We start from the raw sequence: 26,861 nt of genomic DNA on the forward strand, positions 1-26,861 counted from the left end.
GACTTTCCAGATTTGACTGTTTTGTGTACTTTGTCTTTCTAGTGATGAAGGAACTGCTCTCTTGGGGACAAATCTCCGGATCCCTCACCCGCTCCCCGCAGCACTTAGGCTCCAGACCGCTCTCAGCTCCGTTGCCCATTTCTGGACATGCTCCAGGGCCTCACTGCCTGTCTTGTAGCGAATGCACCGCCCCAGCCTGTCACAGCGACCGGCACCGCCCTCCTCGGCCCCTCCCGGCGGCGGCGCTTCCGCTCGGCGCAGCGCTATGGCCGCGGCCGCCTTCTGCTCCCCCTGCGCCGCGTTGCGGCCGGGCCTGGCCCCGCTGAGGCGATGGCGCGTCCTGCCGCGCCCCGCATCCCGCCGCGCAGGCAGCGTCCCCCGGAGCGCCGCTAGGTACGGCACGCCGCCTTCCTCCTCCTCCTCCCTGCTCCTCCTCCTCGTGCTGCCTGAAGGGAGGGGAGGCCCGGCCCGGCCCTGCCCTGCCGGTGCTCGTGTCCCCGGGCGGGTCTGGGTCCTCCCCGGGGCGGATGGGGCTCTGCTTTGGGTACAGCATCGGTTTTGCTAGAAGAAAGCGTGCTGCTGCTGTGCTCACCTGCCGGGAACAGCTTCTTTCCAGCTCAGATCCAAGCGGGTGCTCACAGCGGTGAGCGATGCTTTCGTTGGGAAATAAAGCGTGTGTAGGCTTGGGAAGATCTTGTTGTGACAGCTCCTGCTTTTGGTCTTGCCGTGTAGACACGGAGCAAGTTAGCAGCTGGCGCCCTTATGTGATGCCCCGCACGTCGCTGGCAACACAGCCGAGAAAGATGCAGAACGTGAAATGTTGTGTTGTGAATTCACACAAGCTTCAGGAAAGAGTGTCCGTGGGCAGGTGGAGGGCATAGTGACGCTGCTGGCTGCCGTCACGCCACTCAGGAGCTACACAGGGATGCATTCAATGGGGATATGTTGATATGTTCATGGGGACATGTTAATTGCAGTGCCTGAACTGGCTTGCTGCATTGTATCCTTCCTTTGTACCTGATACCTTACTTCTGGGTGTAGTTCTGGAGTCCTGTCTCTGTTCAAGGAGTTAAATGAGATTCTAAACCTGAGAAGCATTGGCACAGAACTGTTAAGGTTGAAAAAGACCTCTAAGACCAACCCATCCCATCCCCACTGTTCCCCACTAACCATGTCCCTCAGTGCCACATCTCTGTGGTTCTTGTATCCTCCCCAAAGACAGTGACCCCACTGTCTCCCTGGGCAGCCTGTGCCAATGCATCACTGCTCTTTCCAAGAATAAAATTTTTCCAGATGTCCAGCCTGACATTCTCCCCGTATGTTGAGGAATTGCCTTTTTTCCTGTTTAGCTGTGCTTCTAAACGTATACAGATGTCTGCTATTAGTATGGCAAGGTATTAATTGCAAGTTATTGCACTCTGGTCCCGTAGTTTCTTATAGCAGAGACAATAGAGAGTGCAAAACTTTTTTGTTTTGTTCTGTGTGTTTTGAAAGTGCAGCCCTGTTTTCTTCCCAGAGTATGGCATAGACGGGAGAAAAGCCAAATGCTGATCAGACTTGCACAGGTGGGAAGTCATTACAGTCTTAATCTGAACCAGAAGGTTTTTTGTTGCTTCTGCAAACTACTACCAAAATGATTGTACAACTCTTTACTTCTTCCCAGGGTGATTTTTGTTAGGAAATGAAATCACACTTCTGTTAGACAAGACATAATGCACATTTCTACATATACTGAATTTGTATGTTTGTCGTAGAACTCCAGGTGAAATTCTGAACCCACTAGAAATCAATAACAATGATAAGAAATAATAAATACCTGTGCCTTCCTAGAAAGCAGAGGCAAAACACCAGCACGGGTACTTCTCTTATTTGATGTGTCAGGCAAAGTTCAAGTAACAGAAAGCAAAGTAACTGAACACGAGGTGTAAAAAGAAATGTAATTGCCACAATTAATTGCTTATTGAAATCTTTCCTAGGAATAGCATGTTGACTTGCTGTCATGATAATCAGATGAGGTAATTTATTATCAATACAACTAATCTTGGGGTATCTCTCAGTGGTCTTCATTGGATGCAGTTGTTGAAGTGCTGGTAGAGATCTGAGTTTGTGTAATTGAAATACAGTTAGTGTGTTAGTGGTGAACACAAGGTGGTAGTGGTGGCCTTTTCTGTTGCATTTAAACAAATAGACCAGCAGAGTGGTAGTGCGTGAACTGCCGTATCTAACTGTGTACAAGAGGAATGTAATCTTTGTATTGTAAGTAATCTAGTATTTATTGTGTGCTTGTTGGTTTTTTTGTTTTTTTTTTTTTTTGTTTTTTTGCTATTAGATTTGTAAAGGTTTGGGTACTGGCTAGATGAGGCCAAACTCCTAGGTTCTTGGACAGTGAAGTGGTCCTCAGGGAAGGCTGAAAGAAGGGTCATATGTGCTATGTGTAATGGTTCTTGCAGTAGCCATATTGGCAGGTTGCGTACAGTGATGCCATTTTCCAACAGAAGATCAAGCTGGTGGGTATATGGAGCGCTTCTAGTAGCCTGGGACTCGTGATGACTGGAACACTGGCTTGCTGAAGCTTTATAGAATTACTGTGTCCTGCTCAAAAAAAAGGTGTACATGAATGGGACTGTGCTCAGGTTGGCAGTTCTCTTCCTTTGATAACACTGCATCTATTACTTGATGAGCTTTTTATCTGTAACACCCTGAGGTGCTCTGTTTTCCAAAGATTTGTCACTTGCTCCGTGGTTCACGGTCAGTCTCCAAAGTGCAAACTCAGTGTTTCGGCCAAGTATTTCTTTTCTTTGTACTTAATTTTCAGTGAGATACTTTCTGAGACTGGAGGTCACTCTCCTGTCTGTTTGCTGTAAGTGTGTCTGCTCGTTAGCATCTCACTCCCAAGCACCTCAAAGTTAGGAATATAAAAAATAGACCTACTCCTAGAGTTGATACCTCGTTTTTTGTCTTCTGAGTGTGTCTGCTGTAACATCGAAAAGGGATAGCTCACAGACAGTAGGACTGTCGTGCACCCTCATGCGAAGGCAGAATGTTGCTTGTTCTCTTCTGCATGCGTGAACTAACACGGCACTGATTTGGTACCTTGTACCTGGACTGCCTCAGAATAAGTTTCCATTTTAGTTTTTCTCCTTCGTAATTTACTGTTACTTAAGCTTGTGAAATGTGCTCTGTGCTACCTTCAGAAAGGTCTGAGTGTGGGGGAGCCTGCTGACAGCACCTCCTGGCTCTGATACAGTATGTGCATTGTATCCTTGCTTGTAGGATGTGAGAGAGAGTGTTTTCTTTTGTTTGTGTGTGTGCATATGGTTTTGTTTTTTAGCACTGTGGTTCTCTTCATTTGCTTTGGATTTTTCATATTTTGATGGCAGAGAGGATGGAGTGTGGGGCGAATATGGTCCAATTTCAGTGATGGCAGATCTTCAAGACCTACTCAATGAGTATGTGGTTATATCTTTAAGGAAGAGGCCTGAATTTAAAATCAGTTGCCCAAAGAGGAGGAAAATATATACTTCGGCCATGCATTTGGAGCAAAAATAGCATAAATAGTCTTCGTATGTGGACTGAAAATCTTTTTTGGGCACCAAAAGGTTGTTAGCTCTTTGTATCCTTAAACATTTATGCCATTGCTATGTTGTTGGGCATTAACTACTTACTTGGCCTAAGGAGTACTTGGAAATAAATGTCTTGTGCCAAAGCCATACGTGGCCTAAACCTAACTTATGGCAAGGAGAGAAGTGGGAAATGAGAAAGTATGGGGCAGACCATACAGGAAAAGAATAAAACCACATGCATTGCTTTTCAAAAAAAAAAGTTCAAGTTAAGCAGTGCCAAAGATAACCTTGGAGGTAGCTAAAGCTGGAGTAAAATCAAAATCAACATGTTCATTTCTAGTGTCGTATGATTGTCATTTTATTGCTCCAAAATTGTTATTCGAAGGGAGTGAGTGGTAAGAGAAATTCAAGAGTTGGATACACTTAGTTCTGGTCCAGAACAGTGTTTTTTTGGATACTTGTTTTTTTTCCCCATGTAGCAGAGTCCTCAATGAACTGTTCTTTGGTAATATAAGCATAGCCTGGATTTCTTCATCCGTCAGTCAGATGTGGATGACTTATCTAAATGAAGCCACAGTCTGGGGTCTGGGTACTTTCAAGGCTTTCTTCCTGCACCAGTCTCCTTCCTGCACTCCCTCCTGCTTTTGTCTCCCAACCAAGCACATCCTTATTTAAAGGCTGGATTACCTGATACTACAATGTTAGTATTGTAGCGTTTGAAAGCAGTGCATGCTGGAGGCTTCTCACTTGTTGCAGGTTGATGGGGTGCACATGGCGTTTCCACATCCCTGCTTGGGGTTGTGATGACAGCAATGAGAGAGGAGAAAAAGTGGTGGCTGGCAGGTGCTGAGGCAAGTTCAAGGCACGAGACTCCTTCAGCTTCCCCCTGCCTTCCTTGCAGGAAGCTGTGTATTTTTTCAAATAGTATTCGAACTACTATCAAATTCAAGCATCAAAGCATGTGCAAGTATTTAACGCAGTAGCTGGCGTACTTGGAAGTGCCATGCTTATGGACTTACTAGATGTGACTATTGTATGTACTTTTGTCTTTTTAGTGATGAAGCAACCGTTATCTCGGGGACAAAGCTCGCTAAACAAGTCTTGAAGGAAGTTCAAAGGGATGTGGAATCATGGATATCCTGTGGGAACAAGAGACCTCATCTCACTGTCATATTAGTGGGAGACAACCCAGCTAGTCATATCTATGTCAGAAATAAGGTAAAAGCAGCTGCAGCTGTAGGTATGTACTAGGTAATATAAGCATTCCTTTGGTGAGCACAGGACACTGTTCTTTAAAAATTCTAAAATTGAGGGAGAAAACCCCTTTGGATCTTTATTTCATGTTACACTGTTTTCTGTCTCACCTTCTCTGATTTACCTAACATGAGAAAGTTGCAGTGGTATACAAAGGAAGTAATTCTTGTGTCATGTGCATGGTAGGCATAAATTTAATGGTACACCTTAAAATGTTGTTGGGAGATAGTTTGCATTATTACTTTTAGAGACTGCAAACTAAAGATGAATGCTAGGGAATAACATTTTTTTTCCATAACATCAGTAATAATATTTACCTTCATCTGTATGTGAGGCATCTCATGGAATTTCTGGCTTGTTGGATGCTGTAGGTCTGCAGTAAAGCCAGGCAATCTCATCCCAAACCAAAGTTTCACAGCCATATATGTGAAGGGCAGAATTTCAGATATAAATCCAATTGTAAAGCTGAGGGACTGATTACCTGGAATATGACTCAGTCACCTCTAAATGGAAAAGCACCACAGCTTAAACGGAAAGCTATCTTGTTGCTCTTGGGGGAGCTGCAATCTTGTCCTGTGATTTGAAAAATCTGTTCTAAGTTTCTTCCTGGAGAGGAGCCATCAGATGGTGCCAGTGTTGCTTAGCAAAGCTAGATCCATTTAGTTTTATTCATAATTCTCAGAAGCATAGTTATAGACAAATTATTATATGCATTATTTTCCAAATATTTTTCATCTTTGTTTTAATTTTGAAGCTTCTGTGTCAAAATAGTGAGTTTGTTGTGAGGTTGCACTTGATAACTGGAAATACAGCATTAAAGACCAGAGAGTGAAAGTGGGAGATTTTGGTCAGTCCTCTGTGGTTTTTCAAGACAATTGTTTAACATTGAACAGATTTTTATACAACATGAGTAAGCTCTCTCTAAATTTCCTGATATGAATAAGTGTCTGTCTTTTTCTGTCAGGAATTTCTAGTGAGGTCATACTGAGGCCTAAAGATATTTCTCAGGAAGAACTCTTGGATATGACGTTAAAACTCAACAAGGACTCAGCAGTTAGTGGTGTATTAGTTCAGCTGCCTCTGCCAGGTAGGTGCTATCTCTTATCCCACTTCTCACATATGGTTAATGTAAGAGGAAAATGTTTGGCAGCTTTTGCTGTTGCAAATGTGTCGTAGTGACATCAGAGGCTCCAGAAAGAGGACAAATATATAACGAAGGATTAAATGAGAAGATAGCTTTTTTTGTTGTATAAGTAGCAAGTCTTCCCTCAACTTTGTCAAGTTAACTTCTCTGATTTTATTTTTTTCCTACCCTGTTGCAGTGTTTTGTCTTGAATACCAAAACCTTTGCCATATGTTCATCCCCTGCATTGTGCCAAGGTATGCTGCTAGCAGATAGTGCTACAGTCTATCTCAGAGTGATTCTTGCTTGTGCCTTAGATGTTTGTTTGCCTGTTGTGTGCTTTCACCAATATTTGAGATGAGCATTGTGCTAAAGACCTGAAACCCTCTAACATGCTCCTGTTGATTGTTTCCCCACTCATCTTCTGTACTATAATCTCACTCTTATGAATCAGTTGGCAGCAGCTGGCAATATGGTACTTGGTCACTGCTAAAATTTCTTCGTATCAATCTACAAATCAACTTCATTAAAACAGTGTATGGTTTCTCACAGGGATTTGTCTAAGCTACAAGAGTAATTGTAGTAAACTGAGTGGTATGTTGAGTTTCCCCCTCTTTTTTTTATTTTCAAATGTTGTCTTTTATCACATATTTAGACTGTGGGCACTGAAGGGCAGGAGCTGTCATTTTTTTTGGCTGTGAGGTAGTGCTTCTAAGCACCACCAACGGCTGCAAACTGGAAGCTCAGTTTTTAGGGGAAACAAAGAGATTACCTTGTTCTTAGTCTTGATCTTAACTTTCAAGCTATTCTCACAGCCTTTGTTTTGTATCCTCAAAACATCAATGGGGCAGTGAGTTCATGGAGGAACTGAAGGATGTGCTTTGTTCACGCTTGTAATTACAGCCAGAGTTCATCGTTACTAAGTTCTGTCATTTGTACTACATGAGAACCGGTGGTTGTGGACAAGCTTGCCACCTGCTGCAGTGAGTTGGCCACTAGGTGGAAGTAGAGCACAAGAAAGGAGGAGGAAATCCTGAACACAGTGTCGGGAGCTTCTTGAAAACGTGGGCTGGTTTGGGAAACATCTGTCCGTACAAGAGCAGATTAGGGCAAACAGGTGATTTAACAAATTGTCTTCAATATTAAGAACTTATGCAAAGGTTTAAGCACTGACAACCTAGCAACCTCCTCTGTGTGGAGCATAGTTCACAAACTCTCCATCTGGATTCCCAATCCACTGCTGTGTTCCCCAGGGGTGGGAGGTATTGCTGTATGCGTCTTAGTTGCACTGACCCTCCATCAAATGGTTGGGTACCAATTGCAGGAGTACTTTTTTTTTTTGTGAGATAGATATAAAATATTGCAATCCCCTCCTGAGCAGTCTGCTTTAAGTATGCAGTGATACGTAGTTCATTAACAGACTTGAGCCTTGCAACTTGGTCATTTTTAAACTTGTTGAGCATTTGACAAGGAAGGATCAGAACATAATTCTAGCTGTGTCAATTTAAATATTTGTTGCTGGTATGTTTGGGTGTTTTAAATTCTCAGGTAGTTGAGTGATCATCCCTACTAACTATGGTATGTCTATCACCATAAACACGTTAAGAGTAAGTAATCTTCCTTCAGCCTGTGAGACTTGCTGTTTTGGGGCTGGCTGCTGCCTACCTTAGCAAAACCTTACAGTCGTTTGATCAACAATGTAACATTTTCAGCATTACACTGTTTGTATAGGTATCTAGTAAAGGTAAATATCCAAGCCATCATGAACAGAAAATGGTCAGGACATTCTTTTTACAGCAGATGTTGGATATAACTTTGATTGCTAAATTACTATTACTGCTGAAACAGAGTTCTTTCCAAGCAACTTGAGTGAGAAATGGGCAGAAAACCGATGTACCTCCTTTTCCAAAATCCTTTTGACTTGTCCTGTAATAGAAGGATACAAAGCCCAGAAGTTGTGGAAACTTAATCAGCAGTGGCTGCTCGCCCCACAGTTGGGGTTGCTGTGTGGGGTGTTGGGTATTTATTTATTTTTTTCACAATAAGCCACACACAGGTGTGGCTTTTGATCAACATTGGGATAAAAATAGAAGCAGAGGATAGCTTTGTTCTTTCAGTTCTGTGAGCTGGAGCAACTTAACTTTGAGGATTACCATCTTTGCCTGAGGAAAACTTCCTTTCTGTGCCCCTTTGGAGCACCATACTTCTGATGTGGTAATGGCTTAGTCGAGACTTTGCTCTAACTTTTAAATTGCCTGGAAGATAACAAGACATGTTTGATGTTTATTTGAGATACAATGTGAAAAACTTGACATTTTCTTAGTTGTAAGCGGCAGTGGGATAAATTGTGATAAATATCACATCCTTCTGTGCTGTGAAACAGTTTATTGTTTGCTCCCTGTCTATACCTCTCAGAATCTTTTTTTTGTTCCATATTTTTATTTTCATCAGTCTTCTCTTTTGAGAACCAGACTTCATTTCTAGTATGTTTAGATTGGAGGCACATGCTTATTGTGTAAATAAGAGTGCATGTTGGAGTAACTAGGCAAGCAATGGCCAGTGTCATCTTGCAAGTTTGGTTAACAAGGGCTGCTCCAAAAGTAATGCCTCCTATTTTGTTGTGTTGGCCCACGCTGTCACAGGCAGATGTTGGTGGTATGGCACTAGAGGATGAACCTTCCCCAAAGCATATAGATTTGTCAAGCTCTTGGCTAGAATGGACATTCTTTCATAACAGAAGAGAGAGAAATAAAAATTCTGAGATGGTGCTGAACATAGAGTGTAATTCTGGAAAAAGTTTGGGAAGTTATTAGACAATGAAGTGGTAGACTAAAATTGACTCAAGTATCACTAGACAAATTTCTCACCCAGAACTTCCTTTCTGGGTCAATATGGGGACGTGGTTTACAGAGCTATTCCTCTGGGGTGTCTGAATCTGTGCAGCCTTTAAACTTGATTTTATAGCTTTTCAGAGGTGGAACTGGTTAATGTATATCTTCTTTGTAATCAGATATCATCATTTAAGTGATTTTTCATGTTTTGAGCTCATCAGTTTCAAACAATTATTTGTGTTCTCAGTTTTCTAAAGTAGAATGTGGATGCCATTGATTAACAAATTCTTAAAACCACTTGTGTTGTAAAATGGAAACTGAAGGCTAGACCTGAAAAAATTAGTTCATGATTTCCTTACATTTGGTTAAAACTTAGGACATAAATCCTTTGTGCTGTTTGGGATGGGTAATATGCACTAAAATAATTTTTTTCCTATGATTTTTAATTATTTTTGAGCCAAGAGATGATAACACTTCCAGAATGTAGAAGAGATGTCTGTCTTTAACTTCTGCTTTTATAGTTATTTTTGTCATTCACAGCTTAGTGTCGGCCTCTAATTTGGACCGAATCTGTTGCATTAGCAGTGTTACAAACTGAGTCATTTAATTTTCATTAGACTTTAAAGGTTGAGGTTGCAACTTCCATCTTTGAGGGGAGACAGTCTAGCTAGATGGAGCTTGTGTGTTACTCTGTGTAATGATTCAGATAGGAGTGATGACCTTTGACAATTGAAAGAAGTGTAACTGGAAAGCAATGTTTCCCAGACCATATAGATGAACGGACAGTTTGTAATGCTATTGCACCCGAGAAGGATGTGGATGGATTTCATATTATTAACATTGGACGTCTGTGTCTCGATCAGCCTTCTGTAATACCTGCCACTGCCGCTGCTGTCTGGGAAATCATAAAGCGGACAGGTAGGAAATTCATCTGTATTGAATTTAATTTTATTTTTTATTTTTTTTAAAACACAAACGGGATGAAGGATAAAGTCAGGTGTGAGTTAAAAGATGTAGGCTGTCTTCATGTGTTGTTCTCATTGAAGAACCAATATTTAGAGGATCAGTCTAAATAATGAGGTGCCAAAGAGGATGGGATATTTTGCCAGTATTATAAGTATTAGTTAAGTGTAGATGGTAGCTCATGTCAAAGACTAAGAGTATTTCAAATAGTAACTTATTTTCTACTGTTAAACATTGCAAGGAATTTTAAGGAATTGTGCTCACTTCCTTTTTAATTATCAAATAAAAGACTGAAATGTGTAAATCCCTGTAGGGTAAAGGGGAAAATACAGAGCAGAAATGAGAATATTCAGTTGATTACTAGAAGGGAAAAAGATGGATTAAACAGATGCTATTTTCTAAGTAAAACATGCTCCTAACAATGGACGAGAGAGCTTTCTTTTCACTTTGTGGCCAGGAAAGAGAAATTTTAAGTCTACAAAGGATGATTCAGGAAAACTCAATTACTTGCCAGTTTTGTTTCTCTGCTGTGAAAGCTGACTGTTGTTTTGTGGGTTCGTGCTTGAAGTTCAGCCTTGTGGGTTTCCGAGTCACACTGATGTCAGCAGTTCACAATAGCAAATAATTATTATTTTGGCACTGAGAAGAATGGTTTTGGTATCTCAAAACAGCAGAATAAAATGCTGTGTTCTGTTTTGGTTTCTTATAAGGAATACAAACATTTGGGAAAAATATTGTTGTAGCTGGAAGATCGAAGAATGTTGGAATGCCCATTTCAATGCTTCTGCATACTGATGGAGAGCACGAAAGGCCTGGAGGTAAGTCTGTGAGTGTTGTCAGGTGTCTTAATGTTTCCATGTTAACAATTGGTGAAATAGTTAAAATAAAGCTAAGCGAAGGATTTGGATAAAGAGAAAGCCTTTCTTTTGTATGACTTTAGCAACTGGAGTGAGGGAATTAATAACTAATGCATTTCCTGGTGGTTTCTCAGCAGAAAAGGTTAGCTTCTGGGCTGGGCTTTTTCTGGTGTTATGTCCTCATTTTATCCTCCTTTTGAAACAGCTTCTGTTTAAAATTTAAAGATCTTGTCCAGCCTGATCGATTCTGTGATTGGGACTTCCCGCAACCTCATTCAGTGGAAGGTGTCCCTGCATATGGCAAGGAGGTTGGAGCTGGATAATCTTAAAGGTCCCTTCAATCCCAAACCATTCTGTGGTCCTAAATATTGTTAGCATTGAATCATGAGGGCATTACTTGCAGTGCAGTTTGTATCCCCTTGGACACTGGAAGTCGTAATGGAAATATTTTTGAGTAATTTTAATTGCAGAAGTGTGGATGTGCTGCTGTAACTGTTACAAATAAAGTAAATAAAATAGTCACTGTACAGCTTCATTTTGATGTTAGAAACTGCTGCAGTGGTGTGTTCAAATGAAGTAAATGCTGATGTTTAATTCTAGATGTATTTAATAAGAATGGAGTGAAATCCATTATTAATATAATGAAATACTGAAAGCTTCTTACTAATTGCAGAGTTGGTTTGTCCTTTCAGCCTCTGTGGGAAAGCTGCTGTTTGAAACTTGTCTTGGTGCTGGAATTATAATGACCATCAGCACATAATTTTGGTCTCATCCCCATTCCTCTGACAATTAGTGGGATTTTTGCCATTTGCTGTGAGTACTGGGCTCCATGAAGCACTGGCAGTGCATTTCAGTGAGTTTTCTTGCCATAACTGCTATTTTAACTTCCGTCTTCTGATTTAGTTGGATCTGTGGCTCAGCTCCATTGTCTCACACTCTGGGACTGAGGCTGTTCTCTGTGGTAATTTGACTTTGCTCTTGAAAGCAAGTCCAGGGGTCTGCTAGGCTATGAATGGATGTTCTGTTTCACAATAATTTGTCTGGATTCTGATTTCTGAAATAATGATTTCATCTGCAGCTGGGACTGATGTGGTGAAATAACTTTTACTTTAAGGTGAAGTGAGGTATTTAGGTGTTTTTTTGGGTAGATTTTAAGTTTTTTGCAGATGGTAAGCAAAAATGAAAAACTGCGGTCTGTCTTCATCTGTGACATATTGTATGTAGAAACTGCAGTGTCCTGCAGGTGGCAATATTTGATCAGATAGGAAAAGGTTCTGTGGCCTTATAAAACAATGTATTCTCCATAGACAGATGAAGACACTATTTCTACTTTATAAACTAGTGACTTAACATAGTAATATGGCGCTAGCCCTTATTTGCTAATATCCTCTTGTCTTCTATCAGCAGAAGTAGCATTGTCAGAGTTATTAAGTTATTCTCTGTTCTGGCATAATTAGAATGAAATTGAAAACCCACTCTTTCTGAGGTGAACAGCTATTTTGAAGGTAGGGACTATTCTTTTTTTCCCTCCTCTCCTTTCTAGTCATGAGAGCAATTCTTTGGCTTCAGGAGCTGATCACAGGCACATTTATCCTTAAGTTCTGGAAAGGAAAATAGTACTGATTTTACTGCTTAGAAGCTGTGAATATTCATAACTTTGGATTTAACGCATTGTTTTCTCTCAGAGCCCTTGAACACAGTCTAAGAGGTCAAAAGAACCTCATTATGTATGGTTTTGGTAGCGAGGGTTGTAGTTTCAGGCAGGGCATCTTTCTTATCTTTTGTTTAAGGTAAGTAACAGAAGATTTCTCCTTTTTATTCCATCCTTATTCCATTCCTTTGTCCTGTTCCCCTTGTTTTGTTGTTCTAATTTTATTTTTATTATTATTAGTTACCTTGGGGATCAATAGGTGATATTGAAGAAAGAGGAGGGGGAAGAAGGAAAGTAGACATGCAGGTTTTATGTACTGCTTGGGATGTTTCTACCACAAGATAGTGCAGAGGTGGTTTGAAGGCAATTGTTTATTCCAAGCTCTTGAAGGATTTAAGTGCATGGGAAGTTATAGGAAAATTGGTGGAAGACTTCTAACTTCTAGGAATTCCCCTTATGTCAAGAAATTGCATATGCACTTAAGTGCTTCTCTGTTGACATTAACTGCAAATGTGTTCATCTGCTTCTCCATGAGTGTAGAGACTGAAGGAGGACAGGTGATAAATGAAGGAGAAGAGTGATGAGAGATAAGGGAAAAGAACAGTGAATTCAGAACACAGACAGATTGAAGATGAGATTCTTGAGGAAGAGTTAATGAGATAAGAGGCCCAGATTAGACAGTCAGATTAGATGCATTCCGGAGGAAGCATCTGTGGTGGTAATGTCTGAGATGGCAAAAACCTTTATTTAATGGTGAATAATGTGGCTTATGAGTCCATCATGGATGGAAGGTGGAGGTGAACACAAGAACACTGAGTAGAACAAATAGTTGATGGAGAATGGCATCAGAATCTGGGAATTATCCCCTTCAGTAGCTTTTATCTTTACATTTTTCAGCAATTTCAGAGGGACTGCCACCCATGCTGCTGGACTCTGTATGATATTTTAGGCCCTAATCCGATGACATTTTGTTTCATGCATAGTGGTCTCTCCTCAGCATCTCTATTGATCTGCACAAGGCGTTTCCAGTCTTACTGGCAGGACTTATTTGTAGCTTTGTGCCAAGCAGTGTGGGTGCATGCAGGAGCAGGCCCCAGAGCTTTTGAGTTTACCCGAAAGGATGTGGTCTTACACTTGTGATAACTTCAAACGCTTCCTACTCTGGTGTAAAGTACAGGTTCAGCAGTTTTTTCTTTATCGGGAGATAGAAGAGCTGGTCGGGCATCTGCAAAATCCCAGTACCTTTTTCAGTCTTTTCCATTCCTGTTGTTGCATTTGACATAAGCAAAATGATTACTTAAAGTATTTTTGAGGGTGTGGGAAAATATAGGCATTGGATGTATTTATTCCTGAAGAGGTAACATTGATAAACATTCTCAGGTCTATCCAACTGAAATTGTACATATCATATAAATATTGATGCTGCTTTTGGTTGTGTTATGCATGTGGGTTCAAGAACATTTCTCTGCAGTGAAATCTGTTGGCATTCCAGTCAACAGAGGGATTTGGTTGTTTGACCCTCATGTGCCATTGTTGTCTAGATGGGAGAAGGATTTGGGAGTGTTGATTGATGAAAGATTCAACATGAGCTGGAAATGTGTGCTTGCAGCCCACAAGGCCAACTGTATCCTGTGTTGCATCAAGAGAAGTGTGACCAGCAGGTTGAGGGAGGTGATTCTGTTCCTCTACTCTGCTCTCGTAAGACCCCACCTGGGGTACTGTGTCCAGTTGTGGAGCCCCCAACACAAGAAAGACATGGAGCTGTTGGACCAGATCCGGAGCAGGGCTGCGAAGATGATCAGAGGGCTGAAGCACCTCCCATATGAGGACAGGCTGAGAGAGCTGGGGCTCTTCAGCCTGGAGAAGAGAAGGCTCTGAGGAGACCTCATAGGGGCCTTCCAGTACCTGAAGGGGACTTAAAGGAAATCTGTGGAGGAACTTTTTATAAGTGCAGATATAAGGAGGACAAGGGGAAAAGGTTTTAGACTGGAAGAGGGTAGATTTAGAGTAGATGTTAGGAAGAAATTATTTACTGTGAGAGTAGTGAGACACTGGAACGGGTTGCCCAGCGAGGTTGTGGATAGCTGCTCCTTGGAAGCATTCAAGGCCAGGCTGGATGGGGCTTTGAGCAACCTGGTCTAGTGGGAGGTGTCCCTGCCTGTAGCAGGGGAGTTGGAACTAGACCCTTAAGGGTCCCTTCCAAACCAAACCATTCTGTGAATCTATGAAATAATTGGCCCTGGAGTTTCACTGTTTTCATAGCAACTAAACTCATTGTCTATATGTTTAGGTCAAGAAGAGCCTTGGTTGTCATCTTCTCTTGTTGGTCAGATTAGCAGCCATGCTCATTCTTCTAAGGAGGAATATCAGTAAGAAATAATGTCAGTCCACAGTGTATGTATTAATTAATTCTGTGTCATTTTTAAGAGTAAGTGCTTTTTTATATGTGTAAAATGCAAATGTTGTGAGCATTCTGCCTATGCTGAAACAAGTGACACATCACTAGACAAACCTGGTGGTCATCTTTACTGTCCTTTGTGTACCAAAATGAGTCAGTTGTACCTGAAACTAATTGCTATATAGGCCCTCTCTATTTATCTATTGTCAATCTTTGTTTCAGGAGATGCTACAGTGACCATTGCTCATAGACATACACCAAAGGAACAGCTCAAGATCCATACTCAACTTGCTGACATTATCATAGTGGCTGCAGGTAATATTAGTAGTTAATACAACTGATCACAGTGTTTAAAACCTAAGAAGAAAAGCTTGGAGTCTTTTGGTGGCTCTACTTGCTATTTCACATGTTTTACCAAATAAGTGGTGTCCATGCTTGCCAAGGGTGTTATAGTGTGCAGGATTTCTTGTAAGAAGGACAAGTTATCTGGCACTTTGTTCCTGTCCTTCATATTTGTAGACTCATAAACTCTTTCTCATCACGTGTGACACCTTTCCCTTAGGGAGACTTCAGAGTGAACTCCAGATTGGGAACCAGTTGGTGTGTAGTTTATACAGGTATAATTATGTAGATTAAGACGTTCTCTGTACAGTGCAAAAATCATGAGTCATCTAATTTTTGGCAGGAGGTTTTCTTTAGATCAGCTGGAGGCTGCATTCATAAAAAACAATGGTATATTTCTCTTGCTGTTAGAATTAAGGGCAAATGTAGCGAATTAAATGGTAATTTTGGTAACACAGACGTGTTATTCGTGGCTGAGTTTTTTGTTTACAATTATCATGTCAAGAGGAAGAGAATGTTAAGTGCCAAAAGGAAGGGCTCTGAAAGATCTGTGAAATACTATGTTCAGATTTTCTAGGATAAAGAAATAAGCAGTGCTGCTTCTGAGCAATCTTTGTTTTTACTTTACTGATATCTATTAATGGAAATATAAATTGAACTTAAACCAGCCTTTGGAAAAATTCTGTATCCCATGCAACTTGAGATATCTTCCTTCCCTTGTACTGCTTTGGAGGACCACAAATGGGGAGAAATACAAGTATATTTACTCCTTTCTGCTTCTTTCTTCCCTCCTCACTGTCCCCAAAACATAATCTTGAAGTTATTTTCCAGGTGAAGACAGATAGTCACAGGTCTGAAGCTCCTTGCTTTCTGCTGAAGCAAGATGTCCATTCCTTTAGGGCTTCATTGCAATGTCATCTCTTTCTTGTGCCAGGTTGGGAACAAGAAGTGGCTCAGTTCTCCCACACGTTATTAGCCAACTGTGGGTCAGACCAGAATTCACAAGCAGTGAATGAAAAATAATAACGTGTGTACTAATTGGAAATAAACCAGTAATATCAACATTCACTTCTGCTGATTTAATCATAGTTCAAAGTTTTTTACATGCTGAACAGTTTGTCATCAGTTTTGCTTGCAGTTAAACACTTCAGTAGCAATTTAGCAGTGTTCATTCTTCACATTATTCTCCCTGCCTCTTTTGTAAGAGGAGCATGATACAACAGTTATTACACAATGTGAGATAGTCTCGAAGTGATGCACAATCCAGCTCTGGATTTCTTCAAACAGCATGCAGCCCTGCCCACTGCCACTCTTCCACTGTCTCTCCTCAAAGGAAGTGAGAGAGAAAATACAATGGAAAAGCCCCTTACTACCAAAACCTTGCTACTTAAACTCTGTGCAGTATGTGTGCAAGATTCCTATTCTCTGTCTCTGAGGTATTTCCTGTTTGCTTTCATCCATGGCTGTCAAATATGTCAAATCAGATGTTCATCTTTTTACTCTGGACTTTGAGAATGCCTGTCTTCAGAAGTTGTCTCTTGTTTGCTCCCATTCTTGAGACATTGGCTGTGCAGCTTTTCTTTGTAACTATTGATGCAATTCTTTCCTTCCCTCTCATTCCCTCCCAACTTGTTGCATCATAAGGCCATCCCTCCCTGAAGTCAGTGTCTGTTTCCTGCCAGAGCTCCCTAAGCTCTGTACCACGCAACTTTTGCCTTTCTGGCCACTGCTTAATGTTTCCTTCTTGCCCTGTCCCTCAGGACATGACCTGTGGCCCTTCTGTACGGAAGCTGCTAAACTTCTGGACTGCTTGATTCAGCCTGTGGCTGGTTCACTTTCTTGGTGTTTTACAGTCCTTATACCTAAACTGGGGTTATGTAGGACTTGTTTGTTTAAAGTGTGATTCACTGTTTTCTACAAAGCTAGTGAAGAAAAAATTTCCCACATTGTTCAATCACTGCATTTTAGGAATTGCTGCTCCAATGCTTATCTCTCCCTGCTTGGTATGCAAAGCAGGCTTAAGTAAATGGATATGTTCATTTGCTTTGGGGGTTAGTTTATTTGTTGTTCTTAAGTATTTGGCCTATTATCAAGCCATTTTACAAAGGGTGTAACTGTGCAACTTCCGTTAATATGCTCCCATTCCTATCATGCACAGATCATTAACCCCATCAGACAGAGGCATTATCCAGCTAGCAGTTAGCCTGCAATTGATTGCATAAGAGTGTGCTGAAGGAGATGTAGCCAGATCTTATCATCAGAATAGGAAAAAAAATGAGGCCTTGGTTTGCTCAACATTAAAATCAGAATTTCAAGGTGCTGTGCTATGGGGGAGTGAGAAATGGAGAGCAAAGAAGGCTCCTGTATAGCCTGGATTCAAATGACAAGCTGGCCAAGGTCCAGCGCTTCAAGTGGAGCCATAGCCCTCGTATGTTAGCGCTTGCCTCCAGTAACACTGGTCTCAAAACATACCGGTTTGCTTTCTTTTCCTTTTCTTTTTTTTTTAATTTATTTTTATTTTTTATTTTTTTTCCACCTGAGAGAAGGCTCCCTCGGAGGGAGGGCCACAGGGCGAGCTCAGAATCCCCCTTTGGAGATGCTCTTTGACTGAGGCAGACATTCCTCACAGAACATAGAGCTTGCTGCTTGCTCAAGAAGCAAGGCAAAAATTGAATTTATTTCCGAGCTTGAATCTCCTATCATTCAGAGCTGGAGGCTGCATAGAAGAAATGAAATTTATGAGGTCTTTTAAAGCAGCTGCACAGAGAAGATTGCAGCTGTTGCATTTAAGGTATGATGGTCTAACATCATGCAGATGTTGGCTTTATATGCTCTGCTCTCTGATAGAATGTAGTGACTTTGGACTCAGATACTTATTTACCTTAATACTTGAGGAGATGCTTCATTTTTCTGAGTCTGTCCAATAATGAACTTTGAGATTTTGTACTTGCAAGGCTTTGCTTCTCTCTTGCAGACTGGGCTTACAGTTTCCTGTGGGTAGATTTGACCTGGACACTTTTTTCCTGTTATCTATCTCATTCATATATTACAGGAATGAAAAATAAGCTGGTGGCATAGGTCAAGTTCTCCCACCATGCTTAATTATTAAATGAAATGTATATTATTTCTTTTCAGGTTGGTGGGGAGGTTATATGCATGTGCATGCGAACTTATAATTTGGAACTGATGACCTAAGATTATTTGGCCATGTTAATCAAGTATCTTGATGATTTCAGGTATCCCGAAGTTGATTACAACCGATATGGTCAAAGAAGGTGCAGCTGTGATAGATGTAGGCATCAATCATATCCATGATCCTCTAACTGGAAAGACCAAATTAGTTGGGGATGTGGACTTTGAAGGTCAGTGAAACATTCCTTATGTGAACCTGTTGGATTCATTGATGATAAATACTTTGAATAGGCTGTCTCAAATAGCACTAACAGGAGTGCTTGTTCTCAATAACCAATTTGGTCATATTCCTGCTCTTAAGAAATGATACGCTATTTAGGAGGGGCAGTGCTATTTCTGATTGCAGATACTAGCAGCCTTTGAGAGAAACGGATGAGCTTTATGGCAGTGTGGTGGCAGCAGTTCTAAAGATGCTTGTCTCCAGGCTTCTTTAATCCTCTGAGAATCTCTAAAGCCTCTCAGAAGTATTTGCATGTGTGCACACAAAAAACCAATCCACAGTTTCTACCTTTTCACAGCTATATGGTTTCCCACTGATCATAGCAAATACTGTTATGCCACAATTTCTCAAGCCTGCTTTCACACTTCCTATTCAAACTTGTATTTGAGAATATTCACTTCTGCTTCAGAAGTATCCTTTAGGCTGAGGATTAATGTGGGTTTGTCTCAAGCTCTTGAGAATCTTGGTCCAGGCAAGCCCAACTGAGATAACGTAGGATGTTACATATTGATCTTTTCATGTTGAATGTGTTGCAGAGCGAGTTCATAGTGTAATTGGATTAAATCTCTCTGCTCTGGAGGAGCTCCAGACTGGAATAGCAGGATTGTTGCAGCTGAAAATTAAAGCTTATTGGCAGAGCTGTGTGTGGGAAGTTTAGACAGTGTTCACCCACATTATTAATGGTTCTCAACAGTTCCTTATTTTGATAAGTATGAAAATCACCCACCATTTTGTTGGTTTTTTTCATAGTTATTTACATCTTGGCTGGCACAATGTCTCGAAGCTTAATTGTATTCAGAATGTTTATAGCCCACTGGATGTATTTGGAATTATATCATTTGCTTCATTCTTGCCTATTATAATGTTCAATGAGTAAATCTGTCTGCTGAAGTCTATGAAATGACCTGCATGAGCTCAGTGATGCTTTGAGCGTGTATTTGGAAGTATATAGCTGCATTTGTAAAATAGTTCCAGCAGAAATATATTTCTACAGGACAAATTTTTGTGTGGTTATCTTCCCTGTGCTATCAGAAGTAAAAGATGATTTTCCATATTCAGAACTGAACTAAATCAAAGTAGAGAGGAGTTCCAGGAATTTATTTTTTTGTCATTTGTTTTAGCATGTTTGAATATGACTTTCAGAAACTTGACAATGTCTCCTTTCTGTTTGTTTTCTTTAAATACATAACCTTCTGAACGCAATGTAGGGCTTGATTCAGTGGCCATGCCATGACTCAGAGTTTCAGCGATGCGCTGTATGTGTCTTGTCATGTCTGCTGTGGGTTGCTCTCAGGATTTTACCTGGGGGGAGGGAAGATCCAAAAAGGAGGGAGGAACTTCAACCTTGATTATGCCACTGCAACTCCAAGTAGCATTTCTCTGTGCATTGCCAAAGGGAAATTGTTGTTGGTTTATTGGTATCGGTGAAAGTTTCACTAAATCTCTAACAACAAAAAGAACTGTCCCTGTGTATGCAGCTGGAAATTCTGCAAACCATGTCACCGCTGCCAAGTCCTCTATTTGCCAGTTAGGAAATGGAATAAGCTAGGCTATTTATGTACCAAATCGCTTTATCCTTTTCCTCCTTTTGATCACTTGACTGAATTTATACTTAAGCCTATGTCACAATGTTTTTTGCGGTACGTAAGCTGGCACGGCATACATCAGCTGTATAATGTAAAGTAGCCCACCAGTGTATATTCTCTCATCATACCCTTCCTGAAGTAGGAAAACATTTTGGGTGGGAGCTAGGGGATGTGTGAGAGATTGAACTGGGCAATCCCATGTCAACCTTTGCTGTAATAAATGGATGGGAATGGCTGACCTAACCAGGTCATTTGGCTGAGAACCTCTGGGAGTGCAAATACGCTTCAGTAGGTGGGTGGGAACTGTTGTGATTTGGTTGTCATATCCTAGCAATACTTGGATGCTATCCTCTGATCTCAAGGGAGTGGGTTTGAAACAGAATTTTATTTTCATCTCTAACAACAAGTAGATGACATTTCAAATACATGTCTTTTTAATACTGTTTGTTCATAAACTCAAAGTAAGAAATACCTGGAGAAAAATATTCTTAGCACAGGCCAAGCGGATTGCATAGCTGTTCAAGATGAGTTTTGAAGTTCTGAGATCTGCATTCTAAAGTGTTGCAGCAGTGTGAGCCATGTCCCATTGGGCTCCATGTGGTTAAAGGTGCCCAGAGCACTATTATGTGCGATTCCAAGATATCCAGAGGAGCAGGACAGGAAAACACTGTGCATTTGGAGGTCAGCTGTGCAGCTTGCATAGAGCATGCAACTGGAACAGCTCTTATGGGTGGAGCACTGTTTCCAGGAGTCACTGTAGAGCAGGGTGGTGGCACAGCACTGCCGAAGCTGATCCTTGATATAGAGGTGCTCAGTGCTGCTCTCCGCTGCGCTGCTTCTGCCCAACCTGCCCAGTGACCTGCCCATGCTCCAGAACACAGAGCTGCTTACCTCGTGCTGCTCCCACCCTATCTGCCTAGTGGTAGTGGTGCACCTGCCCATATTCCAGGAGCACAGAGCTGCTTTCCCGAGCTGCGCACCACAAACTCCCCCAAACTTTCCTTGGTTTGCTGGCCAAACACTCTGACATCGCCCCTTTGTGCTGCTGGGAGCAGCTGGCTGAAGTTTGCCTTCTTAAGGCTTCTGGCAACATGATCATGAAGGGCTGTATAAAACAAGGGAGGAGGAGCTTTTGCACTTCAGGTGTCACTCCAATCTTCACAGCTTGTGAGAAGGTGGCATCGTTGCTGAATTGTGTTGCACTGTTCATGGGATGTGCAAGTCTTCGTGGTATCGGGCAAAAACATTGTCAGAAATGAAGTTGGCTACTGGTAGCTGGAAATTAACTAGAGAGGCCCATGAAGCCTAAGTGTACAGAACGGACCAGGCTCACTTCTGGATGGAGCAAGTGTACCAGAAGGTGCATAAGCTTAGTAAAAACCAGGGAAATGTATCCTGATCTGATAAACTACAGTACTAATTCCTACCAAGTTATTGGGTGAGCTGACAAGTGTCTTGAAACTTGTTCAGGTAGTGGATATTCCAGCTGCTTGCACTACTTTTTTCAGTTAAGTTCATTTTGAAGAAGTTAGATTCTTTATATAAGTAATAGAGTCCAATCTGTGTAATACTGTCACTGTGTTGTTGCTTGGCAGAACTCAGAGTAAGCTCTGCCTGTTGGTATGCTCTGTCAGTGCAAGAAATCATTTATTATTTTGCAAATTCCAAAGGCTCCCAGTAGGATCCCAGCTGCAGTGCCTGCATACTTGAGCTTCTAAAGAGGGCTGTGGACAGACCGTTTGCTAAATGGAACTGTTCCTGGTGGTGGCTGCCAGGAGGCCATGGAACACTACTGCCTGGGTGGCACTGAGCTTCGGGGTGGAGAAGTCGAGGTCCTCTCTCACAGAGGAGGCCACAAGTCGTGCAGGGGTCTAAGGAAGTGATCACTGGGATCTTTAATTTCTTCTGCCACTGCTCATTATCCCAAGGCTATTGCAATATCCCACCCACCTGTCTGTGCTAATTAGCTGCATTTGAAAGTAGCTGTGCTGCTTAATTTTCTGCTGGGGAGCATTAGAGGGGTGATATCAAATGAAAGGAATTTTGACAAATGGGATCATTGTTTTCAGGTTGCTATCCCACAGTGCACAGTAAGAAAAATCCCAGACTGTGTGGAGGAGATCATGGGAATATCTGTTACAATTGCTGAGCACATAATTCACACTTGTGCAGTGCTGCACGGATGCAGTAATCCCAGAGAAGCTGTACAGGGACTAATAAAGCCTAGTGCAAACAATGCTTAGGCAGGAATTATTCTGTATCACTCAGTGCAGATGCACCAGACTCAGAACCACCTTCAGGTTGAGACTTGCCCTGGGTTTGTGTGATGAACCCCATTCCGTGTCTGATGTTCCTGCTTTAAAGGAACAGAGGAATGAAGAGCTGCTTCCAAAGCAGTGGAGCCTGTTTGTCAAGGAAATAATCTACATTTCATTTCTTCTGAAGAATCAAAGGAAGATTTGAAGATTCTAAAGAAGCTGAAAAATAGCAGCTCCTTCCCCATAGGCACCTCATTTGTGTACCAACGTTTTACAAATTGCTAGTCTCCAGAAGCTAGGTTAGAGCTTTACCGTTGCTGGGAAGCAGAAATGAGACCTCTTGAAAGAACCAAGGGTGCAGCACCTGATTTGCTGACATGAGGTGGGTCACACCGAAGTGCTGCCTTAGGACTGCTTTGGCTTTATACACTTCACAAGAAAAGGAAAATCTGTTCACATTTTTGAGGTTATTATCATCCATTGGTCACTAACGTTTGTCTTGGAGAATTGCGTTAATCTGATCTATATTTACTCTTCTAGGTAGAGATGAATCAGATGGTAATTCCTAAACACGGGCACCTGTCACTCATTTACCTGGGTTGCTCCAAAAGTAATGCCTCCTATTTATTTCCATGGAAGCTACAACAGGTACAAATAGTACAATAACACTATTGGATAGAGCAAATTCTCAGCTACAAAACGCTATTTTTCAACATAGTTACCACCATTAGCTATGCATTTTGTTCAGTAATGAACAAGAACCTGCATGCGGAGTAGTCGTGGGAAAGTTCAACCTCTATTGCTGTACAACCAACATCCACCTCTGATGTTGTGGGCCAAAACAATAAAACAGGAGGCATTACTTTTGGAGCGGTCTTTGTATATATCTGGATCAGCTTTTGTGAGTAAGGTATCCAGGTGGTTGTATACAGATATAAACTATGGTTTCTGCCGTGCTGAGCCACAGTGATTTCCATAATGATAGAGTATGGGGAGAGAAAGTCCTCCGCAACCTGTGAGACAACCTGTGAGAGCAGCACACTACCTGTGCTCCTCAGTACGGCTCCTAACACGTGAGGTAATGATGTTGTGCATGATGTACATTGGAAGGCTTTCCTTAGGACCAGCTGTGAACTGCAGCTCTTCGTAACTAAGATAAGAGTATTCCGAATAACAGCACAAAGAGAAGCATGTAACATTGCCATGGAAATAGACTTATTTCAATGTTAAATGGCTGAAACAATTTGCATGGCAATTACGATGGTGTTCACTTCAGATGTGGGTACATTTCAATGATTATGACATTGAGTTAGGGATCTGCAGTAACTACTTACCATAAATGTCAATCTCAAAGAGCAGGTAGCTCAGAATAACAAATAAGAGTGTTTGAGAATATTAAGAATAACTGTCATATGAGACCTTAATTTATTTCTTACAACTTGCATGTAAAATAAAAACAAAACAACAACAAAAAGCAGTGCATGTTGCAATTTGTTAAACTTTCTGAGTATTTTAATAGTATATCTGGTGGTACAGCCAGCAGAGTAATTAAAGCCCTCCCCAATGTAATTAACAGCTCTTCTCAGCTCCTTTTCAAGTAGTAATGCTCACCATAGAGTGCATCTATATGACTTGCTTGCAGTTGCTTTCCCCTCTTTATTTCAGACACTTGGTGGCAACAGAGGAATGGGAGTTTTCAGGAGATCACTTGTAAGCAAGCAAAGGAGGAGAAAAAAAAAAAAGGCAGAGATAGTGCGATGCACACTCATGGTGGCTCTTGTGAAAATCTTTTCAGCAATCAGTAATATTCCACTTGCAGTAACCATTATTAGCGAATGGCAGCTTGTTACAGTTTGTCATGTGATGAATTCCCAGCCATGTGCATATAAATCCTGCAAAAGTAACCTAAAATTTCAGTTGATTACATTTTACAGAGTAGATACAAATATGAAGTCAAGTTGTATTGTTATGTGATACTAGTTGTCATACAAAGAGATAATTTGACAGCTTTTCCATAAATGCTTTAAAAAATAAGAGAAAAGATGTATCTATCTCTGAGCACACGCATTCAAGGTACATATTAACTTTGGGCAGCCTGACAGCATAGTAGTTACAGATAATTTGGTTATTCTTTCTCACTTTAGTGAGATCAGTGCCTCCCAATCCACGTTCAGTGTAGGCACCATAGTAAGGCTGTTTTGTGGTTTGATTTGCTTTGGTTTTTTTGTTTGTTTGTTTAAAAAACAACAATAAAACCACACCTTCTCTGATAGAGTGGGGCATTTATGGCTGCTGTTGCAATGGGAATTTGTTTTTCCGCAAACACAACTCTGTGTTTTGTTCTTTGCCCATCTTGAGAAGCAGAAAACAAACCAACCAGGAAGCTGTATTTTCTCCAACTTTGGCTTTCTGAAGCTTCCTTTTCTGACGGTAGAGTATCTTCGTTAGAAGCTTCAGGTTGCTGTGGGGAAAGGAGGCTGAAGAGGCAACCTCACTGTGCCAGTGCTCAGCTGTGCTTTTTGATGGACTCCTGCTCTTCTTGCAGTCCTCAGAAACACACAGTTTAGGTGACTGACCACAAGCTGGGTGAAGGTGTGTGCTCCCATGGGGAGAAGGCAGCCTTCTGCAGGCAGATTGCTTTAAGCAGATAGGGGAAAACATACCCCAGATCTGGTGCCTGGGTAATGATGTTCGCATGAAGAGCACTACCTTGCAACCCTGGTCCTGACTGGATCCTATCATAGAATCATTAAGGTTGGAAAAGATTACTAAGATCATCTAGTCCAACTGTCAGAGCAATACCACCATGTCCGCTGAACCGTGTCCCTCAAACTCATCCTGGAACTTCCGTGGCTGTAAGTGGACTTCTGCCATAACTTTTCCCATATTCTCCAGTACTGTCCAAGTCATGGTCCTTTAAGCTTGTGGACAATTGGACTTATCTGGAGAAATGAATGAGTAAAATGTTTTTGGAAACATTCTTAGTCAATCTTTTTCTCTCTTTTCTCTTAGAAGTGAAGAAGAAGGCTGGCTTCATCACTCCAGTGCCAGGAGGAGTGGGACCTATGACTGTCGCAATGCTTCTGAAGAACACGCTGATAGTTGCTAAGAAGCTCATTTACTAGAGGAAGTGGGCTGTCTCAGAAGAAGAATGCAAGTTGTTCTATTTATTGATATACAAAACCTTTATTTTTTACTAGAAAGATATTTATTTCTACATTGTATTTATTTTTTCATGTAAACTGTATTGAACTTGATGGTTTACAAAATGTTACGATGCTTTGTGTTACCTCCTGCTGACTTACTGTGAGCAACGCTGAATTGGACGATGCAGACTTTGTTGGTACCGTGTTGTTGGTCAACTGTGTGTGTGGAAATGAGGAACAAAACTTGAATTCCACAGCTTGAATTATGCTTGTATATTTTGAGATGGGATGCTATTGCAGAGATTATTTAAGCATTAGATATGTTCAATCTGTATGAAAACTAGGTTTCAACATGGTGAATATCTGTTGAAAATGTGGAATGTTCTGGGTGTAATTTGAAATTGGAAGACATTTAGATAGCAGTGATCTGGAGTCTGAGAGGAACGAAAGGCTGGAATTTGTTTCAGCTACTAGACAATAGTGCTGGCAGTGAATACAAATGCTCAGTACACATTTAAAGCTGTCCTCTATACTTTTGGCTAACAATTGGCTAAACTCTCCTCTGAAACATATGCAAGAGGTGTACATGAGGTACTCGCAATTGTGAGGCCAGAATTGTTTTCTTTCCATGTCTGAATTTGGTTGACAATGTTTTCATGCATAATGCCATAAAAAAGTTGTGAGTAAGTGACTTGGTTGGATTAGACTTCAATTGGATAGAATGTTGTTAAAGCCGCTATGTATGTACTTTGCATATGACATGAAGGGGAAGAGGAAGAGAAAAGCAAAAGTTTACCCATGGCAGAAATACTTGTACTGGAATTTAAGCCATTTATTTATTCTCTTGTCTTCTGAAGCAGCATGAAGGGTTCTTAATTCATGGTGTAAGGCTGAGCCCTGTGAGTATTTGTTGACAATATTTTGCTTCTTAGAGAGGACTATGTGAGATAATAAGATGCTTGCTGTAAAAGGAAATAGAAATCATAAAAATTAATGGGAGAGGGATGATTTTCAGTGTGTTTCTGTACCCTAAACTTTGAGTTCCATAGATGGATTCAGAATAGTCTCGTGCAATGTAAGAGAGTCGTGTTACTGTTAGGATGCCTCTTTTAATAAGCTTATGCTGACTGACTTGAAGAGCCTATCCTGGTTCCTACTGAAGCCAGTGGGAGTCACTTTGGACTGCTGTCTCCATATTTTTATCTCAGTTGGAGTAACTTTACTTTAATCAAGAGCCTTTAGTGTTTGACAGTGAAGGTTACTTGAAAAGGGAAGAAAACAAAAAGGTGTGGCAAAATACTACTTCTGTTTATTTAAAAAAAAAAAGTGCATACCAAAATAAAAAAAACAAACAGATGGAGCATTGGTTCTGTGCTGCTTGTTTCTTCTGATGCTCTTTCTGAGAGTTTTGCATAAATGCATTTTTTCCAAAAAAGCTTGACCGATCCATTACTAAGTGTGTGGACACATGCGTATC

At 41.1% G+C, this 26,861-nt stretch overlaps 1 protein-coding gene across 3 annotated transcripts; it reads left to right on the forward strand.

Annotated features, from left to right (window-relative positions):
* On the forward strand, positions 1-26,744 carry MTHFD2L (methylenetetrahydrofolate dehydrogenase (NADP+ dependent) 2-like). 3 transcript variants are annotated; one of them, XR_002438130.1, is made up of 8 exons: positions 1-393; positions 4,619-4,803; positions 5,782-5,904; positions 9,537-9,689; positions 10,445-10,552; positions 14,863-14,955; positions 17,526-17,773; positions 18,219-18,349. XR_002438130.1 is itself a non-coding variant. In XM_021395148.1 (8 exons), the coding sequence occupies exons 1-8, from the start codon at positions 266-268 to the stop codon at positions 25,361-25,363; spliced, it is 1,029 nt and encodes a 342-aa protein (XP_021250823.1). In that variant the 5' UTR covers positions 234-265; the 3' UTR covers positions 25,364-26,744. The 3 variants fall into 3 exon arrangements, 1 of the variants encoding a protein (XP_021250823.1); XR_002438131.1 differs by having other exon boundaries at positions 3-393; positions 17,529-17,773; XM_021395148.1 differs by lacking the exon at positions 17,526-17,773 and adding an exon at positions 25,251-26,744 and having other exon boundaries at positions 234-393; positions 18,219-18,344.

The sequence above is a fragment of the Numida meleagris genome, chromosome 4 (assembly GCF_002078875.1).
Source record: "Numida meleagris isolate 19003 breed g44 Domestic line chromosome 4, NumMel1.0, whole genome shotgun sequence".
Taxonomy (NCBI): Eukaryota; Metazoa; Chordata; class Aves; order Galliformes; family Numididae; genus Numida; species Numida meleagris.

Coding starts and splice junctions, on each gene's coding strand:
- MTHFD2L (XM_021395148.1), top strand. CDS start 266: ATGGCCGCGGCCGCCTTCTGCTCCCCCTGCGCCGCGTTGCGGCCGGGC. Junction 394..4,618: donor GTCCCCCGGAGCGCCGCTAG/GTACGGCACGCC, acceptor TTGTCTTTTTAG/TGATGAAGCAACCGTTATCT. Junction 5,905..9,536: donor AGTTCAGCTGCCTCTGCCAG/GTAGGTGCTATC, acceptor AATGTTTCCCAG/ACCATATAGATGAACGGACA.